Here is a 17,027-nt window from a genome sequence, read left to right as displayed (position 1 = left end):
GCAGTAGATGTCGACCAATCGATAAACGGTGCGTGTAGATTTTAGTCTGGCTGGTTCTATAGAGCTAGAGGGAATAATACTTGGTAGATGTCAATAAATTACAAATGAAAACACATTGAAATTATTTCAAGATACAAGTCACTATATATAAAAAGTCTGTTTATTTGCGATGACAGAATATACTCTATATTATAATTGCATTTTCTATGTGCTGAATATACACGTGCAACACCAAGAATTGATTATTAAACCAAAATTATTTAAAGTATACTCAAATGTTAGGAATTATTACTCAAATGATCTATCTATTATATCTTGAGCTCTAAAATACCTTTATTTGTTTCACTTACATGAAAAATTTACATAAAATAACTCAAAACCGACATTGGTCTCTGTTTTGTTAGAGGTCTAGGGTTTATCTAACACATTTATGTAAACAATTTATTGAAACATGATTAAAATGCTCACGTTACTATTTTCATTTTAAACCAACGTGAACAGTTCCTCTAAGCGAGCAAACTATCCTTGCTTGCTGCAATCGCAAATTCTCGGGCCTTTCCGGCAGGCTCGGAAAAACACCTCGAATGTATTAACATCACCGGATGTTAGAATTTTATACAAAATGGAGTCGCTTCCCATTAAAATAATTATCGGCTAGACAGTCTTGTATGTCGCTTCTGTGTTATATTTTAGTGTATATCGTTTACTTTAATGAAGTATAGCTCACATCTCAACAGATCATGAAATGTGTTGTATTTATATCAAGTTCTATAAAAAGGGGGGTTGTCATGGACGCCTAGGTAATACATTCGAGGTGTTTTTCCGAGCCTGCCGGAAAGGCCCGAGAAGTTGCGATTGTGCTTGTTGGTTTAGGTAGCAAGGGACAGTTTCGAATAAAGTACCCTCAATATTTTTGTAAAATTGAGAGTTGCTGTACTTGAAGGCTTATGAGTGTTGCTAAAATTCATGAAATGATTTTTAATGATTATCATTAGTTAGAGGGGTGTCTCTTGTTGAAATTGATATGCAATATGTAGGCCCCTTATGTTAGGTACATGAGAATCAGAAGTAAAATGCGAAACCTGCGGCTATGACTGTTGTGCTGACTTTACACAGTGAAATTGCAAGTTACAGAAGGGAGGTAAAATAACACGAAAAGTAGGTGGATGGGACATTGTAAACTATACACCGGTAAGTTTCTGACATGTGATAGTGCAACATGCACGCGGTACGGGAGGTCAACCCTCTGCAGGGAATTAGCAGGGGGAGGTCTAAAAAGCTGAAAAATCATGAAAAATTAGCAAAATATGAAAGGGTCAAAATCTCATAAAAACCAGTATGTAGAGAATTTTACAGGTTTTGATTAGTAATTTTAGTAATTTAGAATTAAAGGTATTTGTGCTGAATGGGAACTGAGGAAATTCTAGTTACAGAGTTCCGAAGACATGCATCCCTTGGCTACAATGAATTGTATCAAAAAAACTGTCCCCTGCCACCTTAATACGTTCTGGTAATGTTATTGTAATTCATTAGGCCATCACGCAAAAACTGAACAAAAACCATCAAACCATAAGCAATTGAACCTTTCTTGCAAGGAGAGTTGCACTCATAATTGATGAGCGTCATATGATAGCATGACACGATAGCTTTAAGTAACTTTACATGTAAAGCAATTCCAACCCAACGGTCATGTATTTTCTTAGAGAGATCAAATATATAAGGAATAAATAAGGAATCATTCTTTGAGTATTATGAGGTGATAATTTCGGTCGCCGTCGGGGCGTTATCAAATCCAATAAAGCCCCGACCGAAATTATCACCTCATAATATTCAAAGAATGATTCCTTATTATTTATATTTATATAATTTTAAACCATCGTACGATTAAAAGTTTAAATATGAATAGGCAAACCCCGCTGGCGCCTCAATTTGTCTTTATGAGTTTTATAGTACAAAATCGATACGTAGTGTTATCACAGGCATAGACACTGGAAAATGTAAATATATGAAATTTGTTTACAAGGAAAATTTTAAAATCTACGTGATGTTTTGATGTTAACTTCATACAATGTTAAGAAATGTTAAAACAACATATTTCCCTCTTTTTAAACTCATCATAATCATGTTATTATATTAAGGAAAATATGAAATATTCATTGTTCATATTCTTCCTTATTAAATTGTATCTGCTTGTTATGACATCCGCTCAAGGATGTTATTTTTAATGTGTTTTTGAAATATTCTTTTGCATAACGGTGAATTATTCTGAATTGCAATAACTGCATACATGTATAGTATTGATTTAAAGGTTTATGTAATTTAAAGCGTAAAAAGTTTTTCCCGTCTAGTTTCACGTGAAGTTGTTGTTAGCCTGGTGGAATGCCACTCGACTTTCTACTAAAATACTCCCCAACTTTCATGAACATATCTTTTATTTTATCTGTATTGTAAATTGTAATGAAAAAGTTCTTTAACTTCATATGGTGGGTTCATAGGACATCTCTATTCGTTACACTCGCTCAAGTTTACGCTGAATAAAAACTCCTGAAGAATGAGACTGAGTGTCATTTTCATAAAAATGAGCACACGTTACATGTACATGTAGAAACATGACCCCTGTAGAAGAGTGACACCCATAAAAATTAAAAATTTTCAGTTTTATTTCTTGTTATTTGTGAAAAATAATTGTCTCCACAATATAGTATTTGTATACTTTAGTAAACAGAGAGTAACAGAAATTATAATTCATATTCAATAAACTTAAAATGAAAGAAGGCGTATATTTTAGAAAATAAAAATCCTTCCGTTATAACAAGATACTGAAATATTGTACCAGCCGAGGGTGTAGTTCTCATCCTGACGAGTTACATGTACATCTCACTCCTTAAAGGGACTTGGACACGATTTGACTTAAAATTTTCAAATTTTATTTTTCCATTTTCAATGTTTATACTGATAAATATAGAAGTTTACAATGCTATGTCAAAATTTGAAAGTCAAAAATCGTGTTGAAGCATCCTCAGGTAGGGACTGGGTAGATTCAAGTTTGTTCAAATCATGATCCTCGGGAGTAGGATGAGGTCACAACAGGGGGGGGGGCAAATTTTTACATTGGAATATAAAGAGAAAAGTCTTTAAAAACCATTTGCCTAGAAAAGCTGTAAGGTTAGTGAAAGCAACCTTAGATACTGTAGATTCAAATTCGTTAAAATCAAAAACTTGAGGAGTAGGGTGGCCTAGCTGCAGGTCTGTAGCTCCCGGTCTGAAAAAATTAGTCCATCGGAATTTTTTTCAGACCGAGAGCTACAGACCTGCAGCTAGCTGGGGCCATATTGGGGATCAAATTTAACAAAGGGAAACCTTTTAAGTTCACAAAAAACTGAAATGCTATTTTATTTTTTTTAACTTATATGCAAACGTTTTGACTAATTGGGCCACTTCATTAAGCTAATTGTATCATGCCTATTGTTGCTCAGGTGAGCAATGTGGCCCATGGGCCTCTTGTTTAATTACGAAATAGTTATGCAACACCTACACAGATTTTTGATCGCACTCAGGTAGCCACGGGTTATTTGTTACAGATGAAATTTTAAAGTCGCGATAAAATGTCATTCAGCAAGCTTTGTATAATTTTGTTAATCAAATATTTAAATGATTAAGTTAATATATAAAATATTATGAAGACAGTATAATTCAGTGGCGTCGGAAGCAAATTGTGGGCTGGACTAATCCTCAGAAATCTTGACAAAACCTAATTCCCAAAATCATGAAAATCTTAATCCGTTGGGAGGGGGGGAGGAGGGGGGGGGGGAGTATACCTATAGTTACAATAAAATTTCTTACCTACTAAATTTTTTTTCCCAAATCATGAAATTCCTAATCCGGGGGGGGGGGGGGGGGGGGGGGGGGCTAGTATACCTATAACTACAACTTCTCAACATTTCAATATATTTTCAAGGTAAATTTCATTATGTTTGCTGCGAGAAAAAGTGGGGGGCTGAACCCTCTATTATGCTATGTGCCTAATGGTTAGGTCTAACTTTGCAAAAAAAGTGCAGGGTCATTTTCCCGCCATATGTCGAAGAGAGAAAAATCCTAACTGTTTACAATCAATTTGTGTCAATGTGTGTTTGCTACAGATATGAAAATCTATATACAGCAATTTCGTAACAAGTTCGGTGTTTTTAACTTGAGCACCTGAGCAAAGAGAAAATTTAAGTAATTTCAAAAGTCAGATATTTTTTGTATGGGGTAACCCAAATCTATTCTTGTTTACGATAGGGGTCATTTTTCTACGCTTAACATGAAGAAAAATGTTCTTCAAAAAAGTCCAGTTATTCTACAGCTGGAGGGTCATTTTTCTACGTCGAAAATTGACCCCCGGTCATTAATTTACGGGGGTCATTATTCTTCTTTACACCGGCAACATTACTTAAATTTCAAAAAATCACATCATGTAGATTTTATTTTTGAGAGATTTTAACCCAATCCACCCTCTACTACCGAATGAAAACGAGCATCTTATTGATAATGAGTTTTTAAATTCATTTTTCAGTGATGTTTGTTTTAGTCGTATAGAATATTGTTAAATACATTCATAAATGACAACTACAAAATTGAATAATTTTAAAATGTCATTGCGTGAAGATTCTGCAGTTATAAGTATTGTTAGAAGTAAAGAGAAGAACTCGTAAGCTGAACAAACTTGTTTCTGATCGTTTTTTTTATATGTTTTATACAACCAAATATGTTCCATTCAAGTATATTGATAACATTTTCAAGGCCCATTGTACACATAATATTGCGACAGAGTGGTTTTTGGGAGTTGATTTTAATCAACTCTCCTATGCAGTTACTCTGGCAAACCGAAAGTGAAACAGTGTTTGGACCTAAGCACAAATCATCACCGCTGACAAGACGTAGATCTTGAAAATGATAGAAAAATTCGGTGAACTGTATGCTGTATCATTGTTTTTCAAAAGAAATGTATTTATAAATACCTTGAAATAGTCAGATTTTATATAGTACGAACAATTTTATTGTTTTGTTGTTGCATGTATTCCTACGATAGAGTTTCAACCAGACGCTCGGCTGTCTCCGTAAATCTCCGACAAGCAGAGAGTCTCTCGTGGTAGTTGGAGATTAACGGAGACAGCCGAGCTTCTGGTTGAACGAGGCTAGAGTTCAATATTGCTTGGTTCCAGACGTGTACAATTTTTAGAAACATTTCGATTACTGGTACACAGTTTGATGGAATTAATTCTATCTTTAAATATTACACAACATGATTCATATGGGGTTTTCTCGAAATTCTTGTCGGAAAAGTTCGCGAATTCATATTATAAAAATGTGCGTATTTCAAGTACAGATTAGAAACTACTTGCCAGGCAAAATAACATATCGATGATTTTAAAATTGATAATAATCAATAAAATTAACTCCCGACAGTACTTCAGTAATTTGATTGTTACTGTAATTGTATTCGCGGTAACGATCTTCTACATTTATAATTGTAAAACGCGAATTTTGCTTAACGTTCACATTATATTGTTAATTTTGATCATTCGATGCTGACTTGCGAAAAATTAGGCTTGCTACTTCTTGTTTATCTTGGAGACCACATGCATGCACGTTTTTCAATGCCTGTAGAAAATCGCTAAGTGATACCTCGCCTTTTTATTTGTATAATTTTTTTTTTTTAAATTCAATCCTTATATTATTAGGCAACCACACATCTAGCTAAAAACACATTATCTTTTAATCCCCGCGTGGATTAATTAATTTACTTAACCATTTATCGACATATCTGTCTCAGGACGAAGTAAATAAGTGCAAAGGTGTTAGTTACTTAAAATCGTTTATAAAAGTGATTGACTCCGTTCTAAGGAGTGTGATCACCATTAACACTCAATATAGCAACCGCGGTGGAATTCACTCGGTGGTATATTGTTTATTAATTTTAAAAGGAAAGCCCCAATCAATTCCAATAACATCGATGCTGAGGCATGCGCACTGGGGAGATACCCGGCTGAGTGGAATTGAATTATGAATCTTCGCTTTCGAATGCTAAGAGGCAGAGTAAACACAGACGACTGTGTGACTGCTTGTTTAATCCATATTGCGATTTAAAACCTATAATCTGTTTTAGCTCCAGATTACAGCTATGTGCTTGCGTATTGTAACAAAATATTAAATGCTGATTTGATATCATGATGTAAGTTTGGGAGATATACATCCACACAAATGCATGGTTTAGTTTTTCTCACTCTTTGTTGGATTTTATCACCAAAAGCAGGTAAATTAATTTTTTTTCATTTATCAAAATGGATTATTTTAACTTTTCCGGAATCTCAATAAAATAACAAAATACGAATTCGATAGAAATGAAGGGAATGAGATTTAATATGCGTTACGGGTTTCTTTTGAATTGGTTTATTTTGTTCAAATTTATAACCGCATATTGATTACATTCTATAATCAAAGATATTTGCTCTTTTGCTTATTCATAAAAATCACGGTTGTATATGATTTTAGTTAAATTAAAAATACAGAGACCCACAATTATAAAACCACGTGTTTGACCATTCTCTCCACTTTCAGACACAACATAACAAAAGTTAAATACCGATGGTTATTTTGTTATTCTGGGTGAGGTAATCCCGGATTATCGGGATTAAGGCGATCCTCTGACCAAGTCATTGCGATACACATTCCTATAGCCCTTGAGATTATTTGTTGTACATGGTACAAGTATTTTATTGTTAAGAACAAAGTCATGTTTGAGTTTGGTGGATAGTGATTTTTCAAGCACATAACAAATGGTTAATTGAAATTCAAATTTGCTAAATCAAACCAAAATTGATTTCATAGGAATGATATGTTTCAGCATGTTTTGGGAATAATTGATTTTAAAAAAAACTAAAGAATGACAAAAAATATACCCGCAGTATAATTTCATTTCATTTTCTTTTATACTCATGAAGAATTGAAGATTTAATGACTATAATGATTGATTTAAACTTCAAAAGATTTATGAAGTGGGGCCGATCTTTTGTACTTTGATCAGATATTCTTTAATTCCTCTACAAAAGGCACACAGGCTGCAATATGATGCTAAGGTTTTCCCATTTTTCTCTATTTCTATGGCTCCTTGAAAATGGTCTGAAAAACGCTGCGACTGATTTTGTAATCATGTGACATATTGAATACACTGAACAAAAAGACAAGTATGAACACATTGGCGACGGTATTGATATTAACAATTATTTAAAAAAGAAAAAAATTATAATATAATATTGAAATTTAAAAGGGAAGGTTTCCCTTGTACTGAATCTGAACTGGTAACATCTAATTGCTTAGTCTAAGAGAGCTCGTTTCGTTCGACTGCTCCCCGCCTTTAGTCTTGACAACAGTAAATCGAAATAAAATCGGGAATAAAATATGTTTGCCAATGACTTCACGCTACTGAATTAAACCTGTTGAAAAGATGGCAAAGTGACATAGATTCGTGCATTTTTCAATCGGGTCTAAAAGATAAAAGAACCTTGTTTTCAACTGCAATATCAATTTGACGCAGCCTTTAGCTTTGGCTAGTATTTTCTTCTCTGTCAAAGCTCCATCATTTTTTTTCCATCATTTATAACATGGTGAAAGTCCCGAGAGAGCTCCGATTTTTGGTGTAAAAGATTTTTTTGAAAATCATATTTATTGTGAATCAGCTTAAATCAAAATGTAATGAAGAAAAGTACTGCCCTTTCACAAAATTACAGTAAAAAATATATGTACTCGTGAAGGTTTTCTATATTTTTATATGTTTTACAAATACCGGTTTTGTGTGCTTACGTGTAATTCATTGAAAAGGGAAGGTACAGTGTATGCATTTTTAATTACAGTATATCAACATTTAAAATTAACCAGGTAATTTTTTAGCAGACGACTGGTACCAATCATTAAGATACCTCAAAATTAAATATCGTTCGCTGTGCGTTGTGTTGTGTTATTTTCGTTACTGTAAGCGGCCATTGTCACTTTAAAGCTGCTTTGTAATAAAATCTATGGTGAGGTATTGAAGTAGGAAATACAATTTTTTCTTATTTTGCCTAGTTTGTTGTCACCATGTCTATGATTTCCAAATTGTTGAGAGATACACATACCTTGCTCTTAAATTCTAGTTTTTAAATTTCACTCCATGAATTTATTCAGGAAAAAAAACCTTTTTGATAACATTTGCTAAATAAAAAGATAAACACTTTGTAAAATTTGATTAATGAAAAAAAATTAAAAAGTGAGGTGAAATTTTTTTTTTTAAGTATCCATTTGCCCATGAAACGCATAAAAAACCTCCGACCCATATCTACGTAAACTTACTTGTATGTATCCATAATAACTAATCAGGTATTCTTTGTTGTGAATAAAGATTTCATGCATTACAGGCTTTCATCCTTAGATCCTCATATGTTATTCATTTGAGCTTTAAAAAACACGTATTTTATACTTATCATAGATGGGTAATGTACATTGCATCGTATCCATTTGTTCATGCAACGCAAAACGCCACTCACACCTACAGACCTTTGTACCCTGAATTATAACATAATAACTTGTCAGGAATTCTTTGTTATGAATAAAGAAACCGATCTTCCATCCTCATCTAATTATATGTTTTTTATTTGAACATTAGGTATAGTATTTTATATTTATAACAGATGGTTCGTGTACATTGCCACCTTTGTGGACCGGTGATTGGTATGACAGTTTCTATGGTCAGCTGACATTTCCTGGCACGTCAAAATTGGCAGGATGGCAAGTGACGTCATTTGCTTCTGTAATAACCTCATGGACTTGTGTTTCAGAGGATACGACAAACAACTACTTACTCTTTCTGTAAGTTTGCCGTTTTAGGGCGAAGTTTTTTACTTCATTTATGCCATTTGTTTACGTGAAACAAAAGAAATAAAATTTGAAAGTATAATGTCGATTCTTGCTTTGTTTAGGGGAGATCAAACAGTTGACTTTTTTGGTATGCCCCAAAACGTTTTCCGGTGTGTTAAATGGATAAAGATAACGAACAATTCTTTCTTTTACTACGCACGATCAGGTATGACCATACTGGGTTCTTCATATTGTTTAATGAATGTCAGTAAAGAATAATTATGTAATTTTTATTTAAATGAGAACAAACGTAACACTATTTCAAAAAAGTTTTCTTATTCTTACTTTTTATACGAAGATATCGAAGTAAACGCAAACAATGCCCGGGTAAAAGTTGAAGCAGTTGACTCAGCTGTGACGTCATGGAGCACGGCATCTTACTGCAACCCAACATCAGCACCGGGACCCGAGGAATATCATATGTTAATCAAGAAAGGTATCACTGAAATAAGAGGAGAGGGGGGAGGATCATATAATCACCCATCAGTTATACTCAATGAATCCTATTTGCTGGTTATTTGCATGCTTTCTTCCGTTTATACCTTTTCTATGTATGTATTTTATGTAACCGAGACGCTGTTTTGCGTCGATCTTTGGTGGTCTTTGTCATATAACGGGATTGGTATTGATTTAAGGTTCAGAATCTCTGGCGAAGCAATGGTGTCCTGTCCCGTTGCTGGGGACATTTAATTACGTACACAATGACGGGACTACTGAGAGCTGTGCCTCAGATTCACAGATGACGGCCTGTCCTAGCTGGACCACCATACAGTTTGACTATACCAAGTGCTCCAAAACGCAAGCTTTTTCTCGTACGTTCTTTGAACAATGCGCAGTCTAATAAGATCGCAATCGATCTTGGTTCATTATGCTGTTCAGTCATTATATGAGACGAAACTTTTTTGGATTAAAAACATAGATTTCTATATGTAAGGATTTAAAAAAAACTTAGTTGTATTTTTATAAAGGTTTACGATAGTATATGACTATGCTTTTCCCAAAAATTATCTGAAATTGATAGAATAATAGCTTATTTGATAAATGCAAGTTTAAATATCATGTTTATCTAAATTGTTTACTAACATTCGAAATGACCGCGAGGTTAAGAATAATACTTTCCTTTAGAACAATTACGTGCAAATGACCTGTTTCTGTAAATTTGACAGAGGAAGGAAGTGTGTATTGTGTGAACACAATTACTGAAGGGGACAATTACTACACGGCCCTGTACAACCCTGGAGTGGTGAATACAGTTTATCAAAGGTTTACTTGTTATGTAAGTCATCCATTATACCATGATATTTTGAGTCATGTTTTCTATACCAAAGAAAAACTTAAATACTGAACCTGTACGCTTGAAATTTTTTAGAAAACTGATTTCTTTTTCTGAATGTAATTAAAACACTCGTGTAGATTTTAACAGTATATTATACTTATTTTTCATCACTAGGTGATATCTGAAACAAGCTCTGGTTTCTATGTGAGCGACAGTCCTGGTATTTGTGAAGCAGGACAGACTTCTACCGTCAACGCAACGGATGGGAGCGGTGTATTAACACTCAACAGAACACGTAAATAAAGAATTTTCTCCAGTCATCACGTTCGAGACATTGATCGAGGATATTGCAGCTCGCTTAAATTTTCTGGTTCCTGTAAATTGTTAAAGCCATGACTATAGTGAACTCTTTTTAATCATCAACTTCCATCTAAATATTCAATAAACGGGTCTTTGAAATACAGTTGAATAATTTATCCTAAAAAAATACAAAGATTTTATTGATTTTAAATCTTATCGTTTTGCGTTTCAGATTCCTGTCGTGAGTATGCTTTTTTATTTAATGTGTCTGAAATGGGGCATGAATAAAATAGAAGAAAAAAGAAACATTAATTTTCAATATATATAGAGCACACACTCGAGTTTTTACAATTTATACGTCAACGGGTTAACATTAAGGCCATGACAATACTTTTATAGCTCAGTGCTCAGTGACTTTGCATTTAATTTTCAAATAATATATCGTTGTTCTTTTTCAAACACTGTGAAGGTTTTAAAAAAAAGTTTTTGTGACCAATCTACAGATGGTTTGTGTTATTTCCCCTCGACGTGGGACGGTGTTTGGTACGACAGTGGAATGGGAAACATAACATTGGACAAACATATGCACAGGGTCACATCGGGGTGGACATTTCAAGTACACGGGACACAAATGGAGACTTGGACGTGCCAGAATCAAATAAATGATACAGACACTATGCTTTTCAAGTAATAGAAAATAAATTCTTGATTTTATAAAATAAAATGTGTTAGTGACGTTCTACGGGACAATACTGATTTTTAAATAATTTGCATTCATTAATTTTCAGGTCTGACAAAATAGTCGAAATTAACTCTATCAAGTACAACGTATTTCGGTGTATAAAGTACACACGCCTTACCAATTATTCCTACATATATTATGTTCTTAATGGTAAGTGGAGTCAATTACATTGCAATATTTTGAAATCTATTTTGACAAATGAAATTTTTTTTCAAATCATGACAGTCATTAGATGTTAGCGGTATGGATTTAAAAAACTTTAATTTGTCGGGAAAAATGAAATCTGAAAGTACTTGAATTTCATATACATAATCAACAAATAACTAGATGCAACTTTTTATGTTTATATTTACTTGTTTATATGTAAATCTGCCGAAGAAAATAACCTTTTTTGTAAGCAGGATAATGTTTTGCCTAGGCGAAGATGCCTCATAGGAAATTGTATATATTAAGAGTAACCTTATAACGGTGGTTATAACATGTTTCAGATGTGGAGACAAATGCGGGTAATCAGCGGGTTAAGGTAGAATTACACGACCCATCGGTCAACAGCTGGGACCCTGCTACCTATTGTAATCCCACTAGTGGTCCAGGACAGGAGGAGTACCATGTACTGGTCAAAGCAGGTCAGATGTGACTTCAACATGCTAAATGTAGGCAATTTGGGAAATACATGGTCACTTCATGGTTGTTATTGCCGTTTATTTGTTTAAGGCTATACAAATGAAGTAAAACAATGGTGCCCTGTCCCATTGCTTGGGAAGTTTACTTACCAACACCACGACGGACTAACCGCCACGTGCTCTTCTTCCTCTGACCTCAGAGTGTGTCCCGATTGGACAACAATGGCATTCAACTACAGCCTGTGCAGCACAACGCAAGCCTTTTCTCGTACGTTATATACAGAGCAATAAAGAATTACATAATTCTGTGACAAAATATTGGTTTTAACATTTCATTCTTAATGTATAGACCATCGATATGCTTTCCTCTCTATTGACAGAAGAGGGGATTGTTCACTGTGTAAATACGGTTACTGTCGGTTCTACATATTACGTCACAGTGTTAAACCCCGGATTAGTGGATGGCACTCAGTATCGCCGATTCACCTGTTATGTATGTTGACTTAAACTTAAGTATTCTTCAATTTCTTCCTTGAAAAAACGATTTTCGGATAAAAATAATTTTGTTATAAATGTTTAATAAAATTTTGTTGTAATCCTGGAAAATCTACAGTAATCCTCAGAGATAATTTTCAGATATGAAGTTTTTTTTTCAACATTCACTTTTCTTTGAATAAAATATGGAAAATATCAGTTTATTAGTATCGTGTGTAACAAAATATACGATTTTTCTAAAAGAAAAATTCAATAAGTGCTATATCTTTTTAAACCATTCTCTTACTACACCATACGTCATGCTATTTTCTGATAAACATATAAGAATATATCTCGACAAAGGCACACAAATAGAAATGTCCCACTTTAGGCTCTCTCCTCGAGTGGCTCTACAATCCAAATGAGCGACAGCGCCGGAAGTTGCCAGGCGGGGCAGGTTGCCACAGTCAAGCAAACGGACGGAAGTGGAACTCTGACCCTGACCTCATACGGTATGAATGAAAACAAATAGGTCATTGAATCTTATTTGCTATCTGGTAAAGTAAATGTATTTTTATAAAATCCAATTTATAAACGACTGCATGGTAGCAATTCAATAACGTAATTTTTGAAAATTTTTAATGATATAATTTATTTAACAAATTTGTAATGTCTTAGACACCATAGATGCTTCATTTACAGTCGTACAGTATGTATCATAATAAAAAGTCCTTTTTGACCAGTGATAGGATGAAATGGTAAGTATTTTGGTTCAGAACGAATAAAAAACGTTTCGTATTATGATATCTAAATTTACCTGTACGTTTCTTTCAGAGTCTTGTCGTAAGTAGACAAATTTACATTAGATATTTATCCCAATGATAAAACATAATTTTACTTCCTAAATGAAAATATTATTACATTGAAAAAAGAAATGGACGGTTTATGCAATAGGAATCGTGAAACATGCTGCTGTAGCGAATGAACCGTATCCTTTATCAGTGTTAACAATTAAAATGTTGCTGTTTTTGTGTTATTTATTTATGTCCTGTGTTGTTGCTTTTGCTTCTTGCTTTTGGGGGGATGCTATTGTTTCTGCACGTTTGAACTTGTTTCCAATATACGAATGAAGCTACTAAGTATCTATAAATAGCTATCTTAAAAATTATAAAAGGACTTTAAAATTATCTATAATTGATAATATTTAACCAATTTTTACCAAAAACCTGATTTTTTTAATTGGTAAATAAATGTTATCACTACTCACATTTTCGTGTGTTTCTTTTTGTCATTGATCTATTCATGTTGTCTACATGTAGACGGGTCTTGCACATTGCCCTCGGACTGGAATGGGGCGTGGTTAGATACTGAAAAAGATAGCATAACATTTGATTCTGCAACAAAAAGGATCACTAACGGTTGGTCAATATCAGCGTACAACAACTCCGTGTCTAGCTGGACTTGTCATAACGACAACACAACCCAAAACTACCTCCTGTTTAAGTAAGTCGGTGATATTCGAATGACTTGGAACGATTCATTTGTTTCCAGTTGTCTTCTGTTGGGAGTTTTAAATTTTGAATTTATTTTCAGAGCTGATGATTTGATGGACGTGTCAGGGACGAAATACAATGTCTTCCGTTGCATAAAATGGAAAAAGCTGACTCCAAACTCTTATAGATACTATATCCGAGAAGGTGAATGAAACAGAAAACAAAAACACACATTATCTTGTCTAAATAAAATAATTTTCTTATGTAGAAAGAATTTAATCAATATGGTAACAACTGTCAATTGTGTATAAATACGTTTCTTGCATTTATAGACATGGATGTAGCCGCTAACAATGACAGAGTCCGTATAGAACCATATGACCCCACGGTCACCACCTGGGACACTGAAACCTACTGCTCCCCAAATGCCGAACCAGGTTTAGAAGAGTATAACGTCATCGTTACGCAAGGTTAAAACATACTCTTTTTATAAAGCATAATATGCACATTTCTTTTAGTGTTTAATTAACGAATATGAATACGACGATTTTCGTTAACAATCTTTTAATAAACTCTTAGGAAAAGAAGATGAAGTCAAACAGTGGTGTCCCATTCCAATGCTTGGAACATTTACCTATTCACATAACGATGGGAGTACTGTCACGTGTGCAGCAAGTTCTCTTCTAAGCGTATGTGATGCGTGGACAACGATGACATTTGACTACACCAAATGCTCCACAGTTCAAGCTTTCTCAAGTATGTTTTAAGAATATGTCATTGCTAAAAACAGTTTTTCTTTACTGATCTAAAAGTGAAAATAAATGACAATAAATAACCTCTCCATTCTAGGTGAAGGTGTTGTAAACTGTATTGACACCGTGAAGAAAGGCTCCATTTACTACACTACTGTCATCAACCCAGGATCCGTAGACAATGTGGCCACCAAGAGATTTACTTGCTATGTAAGATTTATTTGATTCTCAATTCAAGACCCGTCCAGAGTCCGACAATCATTTTCAGACCGAACCAGTCTCTCTTATGGTCTTCACCAGTACCCTTTTAATCCTTCTTAAGAATCAACGAAAAGAAATATACATAAAACGACCATTATTAACTGCAAAACGCTATTGATATTTTTGCATTTTTTTTACACACCTTGTTCAACATTTAAAGTACAATATGTTCATATATCAAATGTAAGAACAAGGTAACAAATTCAATTGACTTTGTAAATAATTGATTTTTTTTTTGTAGTCCTTCAGCGAATTCGGCAATCAACTACATATGAGTGATAGTGCAAGCGGGTGTAACAAAGATCAGGTACCAACAGTCAAACAGACGGATGGCAGCGGGACTCTTACCTTAACCAAGCAAAGTAAACATTTTCAGCTGTTTGAATGTGTATCAGATTTTAACCGTGCATACTATAACTCATCACCACATTAATTCGGTTTCTTTTTCAATTTTAGCAACATGTTGTAAGTATACATCAATCATTCGTTTTTGGATTGTTTTGCCACATGTAATTTGAAGTTTATTTTTTCTAATATTTTTAAAAGGAAAATATATGTAAACTTTTGTTTTTCGTTTTTATCAAATACTTAAGATGGGACCTCTTGCTCTCTACCGACCGATTTTGTATCCGATTGGTTTGACAGTGGTACAGGTAACTTGACTTTTGAAAATTCTTCTGTGATCGGATGGGATTTGACAGCGTACGATGACCAAATTTCTTCATGGACATGCCAGGATAACAGAGACGGGCTGTATTTATTCAAGTAAATAATAATTTATTTAAGGTTACATTTGTTTTATTAATGCCTTTTAATGTTGTTTATTTATTGTTGAAGTATTGTAACATAGCTTTGTTGAACTTGAAACTTTGCCTTCTCCAGGGGAGACAATTTTCTGGACACAAGTAGTGGATACAAAAATGCACTGATATGCGTGGATGTGAAAAAACTGACGTCATATTCATATCAGTATTACGTAAAAGCAGGTAAAAAAAATTAAAAAGAACTGTTTTGAGAAAAAATATATTTTCCTTTTTTGGTTCGTATTTGTTATTAACAGTGTCAACTTTTTGTATAAAATATTTTTATTATTTCATAAAAAAGTAAAGTTTTAAAATTAATACCGTTTGACACAGACACTGACTCCAATGCTAACAACGTACGTGTGTACGTGGAGACCCACAATTCCTCAGTGATGACGTGGAATACTTCTGACTACTGTACGCCTACTTCTGCTCCTGGAATAGAGGAATACCACGTCATTGTTAGAAAGGGTTAGCATTTAATTATAAAAGCTTTTTACCATTGATATATAGATCTCGTGTCAAATAGGTGACATATTTTTTCTATAAAAGAGTACAGTCTTCATTGACACTCGGTGTACATGTATTTGTTCATTGTTTTCCTGAGAAAATGAAATAAATTTCCTCCAAAGTTAGACTACGTTATAAAATGTCTTGTTTTAGCATAATTATGCATACGGTAATAATCAAACAATATATTTAACTCCATAATTTGTGAATAATTCTTTGTAGGGTATGAAAATTCCGTGAAACAGTGGTGTCCCATCCCGTTGCTGGGAACGTTTACGTATACCCACAATGACGGATCTACCACTACCTGTAGCAGCAACTCTGGTCTGTCGGTCTGTCCAAGCTGGACCACGATGACTTTTGACTACACCAAGTGTTCGACAGTGCAAGCATTCTCCAGTAGGATTCAATTTTTTAAATTAAGAATTCAAGAAAATTGAACAATAATTTTAAAAAAAATGTTCAACATTGCAACATTGCAAATCAAGATATGGATTATTGACAGATAATAGTGCATAACACAATAGTAAATTACGAAGGTACATGTAGATAATTAATATCGTGTGTGTACCTTGTAGATGAAGGACAGGTTGATTGCATACACAGTGCTACTGATGGTACGAACTTTTACACAACAGTACTTAACCCAGGAGCTGTGGATAACACCAATTATTACAGATTTACCTGCTATGTAAGAATAATAACAAAATCAAAATATCAAGATATCTACATGTTTGGTTTATTGCGTAGAAGTTCAATGTTTTCTAAACTTTAACTGTCTGAAATTCAGTTCAGAAAAATAAGAGTGTTTTTAATGTTTCTGCTTTTTAGGCTGTATCTGAATCTGGAAACTCTGTATACC

General features: G+C 33.9%; 3 protein-coding genes across 3 annotated transcripts in view; all 3 read left to right on the top strand.

Annotated features, from left to right (window-relative positions):
- Positions 1–5,974: 5,974 nt before the first annotated feature.
- Positions 5,975–10,510, top strand: LOC136271572 (uncharacterized). The gene is made up of 7 exons (XM_066071856.1): positions 5,975–6,295; positions 8,706–8,883; positions 8,994–9,097; positions 9,230–9,367; positions 9,567–9,743; positions 10,098–10,207; positions 10,382–10,510. Exons 1-7 carry the CDS (start codon positions 6,244–6,246, stop codon positions 10,508–10,510), a joined length of 888 nt encoding a protein of 295 aa, XP_065927928.1. The 5' UTR covers positions 5,975–6,243.
- A 480-nt stretch (positions 10,511–10,990) lies between these two features.
- On the top strand, positions 10,991–12,878 carry LOC136271566 (uncharacterized). Its single transcript, XM_066071848.1, has 6 exons — positions 10,991–11,194; positions 11,296–11,399; positions 11,738–11,875; positions 11,964–12,140; positions 12,253–12,365; positions 12,738–12,878. Exons 1-6 carry the CDS (start codon positions 11,064–11,066, stop codon positions 12,876–12,878), a joined length of 804 nt encoding a protein of 267 aa, XP_065927920.1. The 5' UTR covers positions 10,991–11,063.
- A 754-nt stretch (positions 12,879–13,632) lies between these two features.
- The window catches only part of LOC136271564 (uncharacterized), a 3,512-nt gene continuing 117 nt past the window's right edge, over positions 13,633–17,027 (top strand). The window contains exons 1-12 of the mRNA XM_066071841.1: positions 13,633–13,849; positions 13,940–14,043; positions 14,172–14,309; positions 14,419–14,595; positions 14,689–14,801; positions 15,094–15,214; positions 15,446–15,617; positions 15,735–15,838; positions 15,989–16,126; positions 16,388–16,564; positions 16,744–16,856; positions 16,997–17,027. The exon at positions 16,997–17,027 is cut by the window's right edge and continues 117 nt beyond it. Of these exons, the coding sequence (XP_065927913.1) occupies positions 13,953–14,043; positions 14,172–14,309; positions 14,419–14,595; positions 14,689–14,801; positions 15,094–15,214; positions 15,446–15,617; positions 15,735–15,838; positions 15,989–16,126; positions 16,388–16,564; positions 16,744–16,856; positions 16,997–17,027 (1,375 nt within the window). The 5' untranslated portion in view covers positions 13,633–13,849; positions 13,940–13,952. The remainder of the gene's footprint in view (positions 13,850–13,939; positions 14,044–14,171; positions 14,310–14,418; positions 14,596–14,688; positions 14,802–15,093; positions 15,215–15,445; positions 15,618–15,734; positions 15,839–15,988; positions 16,127–16,387; positions 16,565–16,743; positions 16,857–16,996) is intronic.

This window comes from Magallana gigas, chromosome 2 (genome assembly GCF_963853765.1).
Source record: "Magallana gigas chromosome 2, xbMagGiga1.1, whole genome shotgun sequence".
NCBI lineage: Eukaryota > Metazoa > Mollusca > Bivalvia > Ostreida > Ostreidae > Magallana > Magallana gigas.
Note: the sequence above shows the minus strand (reverse complement) of the source record. Positions and strands in the feature narration are given on the sequence as shown.

What these genes read in the sequence shown, in the direction of transcription:
- LOC136271566 (XM_066071848.1), top strand. Translation starts at nt 11,064, where the DNA reads ATGGGAAACATAACATTGGACAAACATATGCACAGGGTCACATCGGGG. An exon ending in CATATATTATGTTCTTAATG is followed by an intron (nt 11,400 to 11,737) that starts GTAAGTGGAGTC and finishes AACATGTTTCAG; the next exon opens with ATGTGGAGACAAATGCGGGT. An exon ending in CACAACGCAAGCCTTTTCTC is followed by an intron (nt 12,141 to 12,252) that starts GTACGTTATATA and finishes CTCTATTGACAG; the next exon opens with AAGAGGGGATTGTTCACTGT.
- LOC136271572 (XM_066071856.1), top strand. Translation starts at nt 6,244, where the DNA reads ATGCATGGTTTAGTTTTTCTCACTCTTTGTTGGATTTTATCACCAAAA. An exon ending in TCATATGTTAATCAAGAAAG is followed by an intron (nt 9,368 to 9,566) that starts GTATCACTGAAA and finishes TATTGATTTAAG; the next exon opens with GTTCAGAATCTCTGGCGAAG. An exon ending in CAAAACGCAAGCTTTTTCTC is followed by an intron (nt 9,744 to 10,097) that starts GTACGTTCTTTG and finishes TAAATTTGACAG; the next exon opens with AGGAAGGAAGTGTGTATTGT.